The 4,387-nt window shown below is 64.6% G+C and overlaps 1 protein-coding gene across 1 annotated transcript in view; it reads right to left on the bottom strand.

The window, feature by feature from the left end:
• Positions 1–4,387, bottom strand: part of LOC104840102 (transcription factor COE1-like) — a 17,580-nt gene that overhangs the window by 3,721 nt on the left and 9,472 nt on the right. Inside the window, exons 7-9 of the mRNA XM_010580819.1 lie at positions 2,454–2,535; positions 1,123–1,240; positions 25–158 (exon numbers count right to left, since the gene is read on the bottom strand). Coding sequence (XP_010579121.1) covers positions 25–158; positions 1,123–1,240; positions 2,454–2,535 — 334 coding nt within the window. The remainder of the gene's footprint in view (positions 1–24; positions 159–1,122; positions 1,241–2,453; positions 2,536–4,387) is intronic.

The following is a 4,387-nucleotide window of genomic DNA, read 5'->3' on the forward strand; positions in this document are numbered from 1 at the left end:
CCCCCCCCCTTCACCCCCCCCTACCTCACTCCACACCAGCATGGTGCCGAAGACGACCTGCAGCCCATCGAAGAAGTTGTCGCCGATGACGATGACGGTGGCACCTCCGGTGGTCCAGCCCTCGCTGGGGCTGATGGCTTTGATGCAGGGGGTGGCTGCTTCGGGCGGGAGGGGAGAGACAGGGCAGCAGTGAGTGTGGGGGCACGTGGGGCGGGATCGGGGGACGCCAGGGTCGGGGCCGGGGGCGCAAGGCTGGGGGAGAGAAGGCAGAGAGGGAGAGCAGAGGCAGAAAGTGAGAACCAGGCAGCGGTGAGGGGGGGGACGACAGACACGGGTGGCCACGGATGCATGGACACAGATGGGGATGGTGAGGGAGAGCGCATGCAGGGGACGGACGGGGGGATGGGGAGCGGATCGGTGGAAAGAGCACGCACAGGACAGACGGACGGAGAGCAAATAGGTCAGATGGGTGGACGGGGCACGTATGCAGTGGACGGAGGGACACAGACAGACGTGGCGGATGCACGGACGGACAGAACAGTGGATGGACAGAGAGCACCCAGGAGGGCAGGACAGCCTGCATGCGTGGGACGGACAGAGGAAGGAAGGGACAGACAGAAAACGCAGGTGCACGGCAGGCAGATGGAGAGGCCGTGTGTGTGTGCTGGGCGGACGGACAGACGTACAAGGCATAAATATGGCGCTGGGTGCCCACCTCCAGGGCTGCCCGGGGCTGTGCCAGGGCTGGGGGAGCTGCAGCCTCTGAGCGGTGTGGGGCAGAGCTGGGGCACAGGCATCCCCTCCTCGGGGGTCCCGGCATGGGGACACAATCTCTGGGGCTGCTCCAGCACCGTGGGGCAGGCACGGCCACGGGGCTGCCCTGGCATCGTGGGGTGCACGTGGCCATGGGGCTGCCCCGGCGCTGTGGGGCACACACGGCCATGGGGCTGGGCTCTGGCACAGCCGGGACAGGGGATGCCACGGTAGGAGCAGCACCCACCGGCAGGGACGCTTGTCTGCCCCTCCACGCGGCCATGCACACGTGCCGGGGCAGGGCACACGCGCGTGCGTGGGCACGTGCTCTGTGTGCGTGGGCATGCCGGGCGCCCGGTAGGGACTCACCTTCGGAGGGGTCAAGGCGCCGTGCCCGCCGCCCGTGCTTGGAGTTGTTGTGGACAAACATGTTGTCAGACACAGCCAGGACGTGGCCGTCCACGTTCACCGTCGTTGACACGACCACCTGCGGGACAGCCGGCTCAGGGCCACCGCAGAGGACGGGGGCTGGCGTGCCCTTCCCCACGGGGACTCCACAGGGTCCTCCCCCCCCCCCGTGGGTATGTCACCCCACGGTGGGATCCTCACCCCGCTGCTCATCTCTAGTGTCCCCCCACACCCCTGAGCATCCCAGGACTGTCACAGGTGCCCTCCGGACCCTCTGTGCCTTGGTGGTGACACGTATGTGCAAATCTGCACCTGCGTGGTCGTGCACGCCTGTGTGCACATATGTGTACATGTGCCACACGTATGTGCATGCAGGAGCACTTGTGTGCACACGTGCATGCATACATGTGCATGCGTGTGCATGCATACCTACATGTGCACACACGCATGTGCCCCCATAACCGTGCAACACGCAGCGCCACAGGACCCCGGCCCTGGCCCTGGCACTGCCCGGCATCAGCACCAGCCTGTCACCGTGTCACCGGCCTGGGGGACCCCGGACCCCAGGGGACACCCCAGCCCATCCCCTGTGCCCCCCCCTGCACCCCGCTCCCCCCCTCCAGCCTGGACTTGGCTGCTCTCCCGGAGCTGCTTGGTGCTATGCAAATTGGATAGGTCGTTAATCATGTAAAAATGTCACAATTATCATATCTTTACGAGAGGCCCTAATGAAGGCGCCCGTGCTGGGTGGGGGACGGGCCGGACCCCCCCTCTGCTCCGCTCCCGAACCTCCAGCTGCTGCGGGGAGAGCTCGGCTGCAGTCAGGGGACACGGGGGGAGTGTGTGGGGGGCGAGGGGACACGGGGGCTGCAGAGGGGTTCAAGAGCAATTAGGGTTTTTAAGTTAGGGTTTGCAAAGGGGTCGAGGGGAATTGGGGTTTGCAAAGGGGGTCGAGGGGAATTGGGGTTTGCAAAGGGGGTCGAGGGGAATTGGGGTTTGCAAAGGGGTTCAAAGAGAATCGGGGTTTACAAAGGGATCAAGGGGAACTGGGTTTTGCAAAGGGGTTCAAAGAGAATTGAGTTTTGCAAAGGGATCGAGGGGAATTGGGATTTGCAAAGGGGGAGAGGGGAATTAGGGACTCGATTCCCTGAATGGGCTCCCTGAATGGGGAATTGAGTCCCTAATTCCCCTCGTCCCCTTTGGGAAAATATATGAGGTCTCCAACCCCGTCCCCTCCTGCAGTCCCGGTGTGTGGGGCAGGGTTTGGAGGAGGAGGGGGTCCCGCTATTTACCTGGAAGCGCCGCATATCCCGGGGGTTCCCCGCATTCTTCAGGCAGTTTTGGTTGCATTTGAGGAAAAACTTGAGGAAAAACCTGGGATGGAAGGAAAGAACCCAGCGGTCAGTGCTGGCAAAACCAGGAGGGGGTGTGTGGCAAAACCGCGGTGCCAGGGACCCCCTGATGTCTCCCCCCCTCCACGCCATCCCTTGGTTCCTAGGGGCTGGGATGGGAGGAGAGCATGAGGGATCACAGTTGCACACGCACGGTATCACGGTTGCACATGTGTGGGGATCACGGTGCACACTCCTGCGTGCATGGATGCACAGACCCACGCCTGGGGGCGCAGCCAGACGTGCTCCCCAGGACCCCCACCGCAGGGTCCCCCTGCACACACATGTGCTTTTGGGCACCGAGGTGACAAACTTGCTGTCCCATCCCAGCTGTGGGCCACCCCACGGTGCACGGCCAAAGGCAGGCACAGCCACCGGCACCCTGCGTGGCCACACATGGGCGCACGGGCAGCCCACACATGGCACATGCGTGCACACACACATATATTGGCTTTGCACCGTGCCCGGCCATCACGCTGTGCCAGCTGGCTTTGCCACAGCAGCTCACCGCGATGTGCCAGCTCCCTGCCCCAGCCCTGGTGACCGCACAGTGCCGGGTCACTGCCGTGCCAACTCACCACAACACAGTAAGTCTCTGAGCTGTGCCAGGTCACCCCACCATGCCAGGCTACTGCACCATGCCAGCTCACCGCACTGTGCCAGCTCACTGCACCGTGCCAGGGCACTATGCCACGCACGGCCACCGTGCCGTGCCAGGACACTGTGCTATACCAGGTCAGTGTGCCATGCCAAGCCACCATGTCCCTCTGTGCCGTCTGCCTCCATTGGCCTGGCACGGGGCAGCACATTTCCCGGCCCTCTTGCCAATGTGCCTGGGCTCTGCCCTGCCCGTGCAGGCAGCACATCGGCAGGGCCTGGGCATTGCATGGGACTGGTGCATCCTGGTGTGCCATCCTGTCCCCATCCCAGTGTGCCATCAAGTCCCATCCCAGCATGCCATCCTGTCCCCATCCCAGTGTGCCATGGTGCCCCATCCCAGTGTGCCATCCTGTCCCATCACAGCATGCCATCCTATCCCCACCCCAATGTGCCATCTTATCCCCTTCCCAGCATGCCATCCTATCCCACCCCACTGTGCCATCCTGCCCCATCCCAATTTGCCATCCCGTCTCAGCAGCCTGTCCTGGCATCTCATCAGCGCATCCAACTCTGGCACCTTACCCCGACATCCCGCTCCAGCACCCTGCCTTGGTATCCCACCCCAGGACCCCACCTCAGCCTCCCGCTATGGCCCCCCAGCCACCTCCCCAAGCACTGCAGTGGGGCTGGGGAGGGGGACGTAGGGGACAGGAGGGTCGGCAGGGGAAGCAGGTGCCCAGCTAGAAGGTTCCCATGGCCCCATTAGCTGCTGGTGGAGGCTTGGGGGGGGCCACCGCGCAGCATCCGAGACCCCTGGGACCCCCTGCGATGCAGGTACAGGGACAGGGCAGCGGGCACAGCCTCCCCGGCCCCAAACCCCCTTCAGCCCCATCCTGGGTGGGCACAGGCCAGGGGGACACCAGCCCCTGGGGCCATTGCGGCCCCCCCCAGGGGACTCTGGGCACTCTGAGCAGAGAGGGCACCCCAAGACCGTGCCCCCCCCAGAGGCTCCTGCCATCAGCCTGCACCGGGGCATGCAGAGAGGGGCTCCCACACGGCTGCTGCTGGGATGCTGCCCACGGGGGACGGTTTTCCTGGGCAAGGGCAGGAAGAGGGGGACCCCCCCGTGTCCCCCCATCACCCGCCGCCTGGCAGGTGGTAATCAGGGGAAGGAAGGAGCTGGAAAACGGCATGAAAACCCCACCACCCCCCCCCGCCAGGAGATTGACAAGGGC

This window comes from Haliaeetus leucocephalus, unplaced genomic scaffold (assembly GCF_000737465.1).
Source record: "Haliaeetus leucocephalus isolate CR32 unplaced genomic scaffold, Haliaeetus_leucocephalus-4.0 Scaffold741, whole genome shotgun sequence".
NCBI classification, from domain to species: domain Eukaryota; kingdom Metazoa; phylum Chordata; class Aves; order Accipitriformes; family Accipitridae; genus Haliaeetus; species Haliaeetus leucocephalus.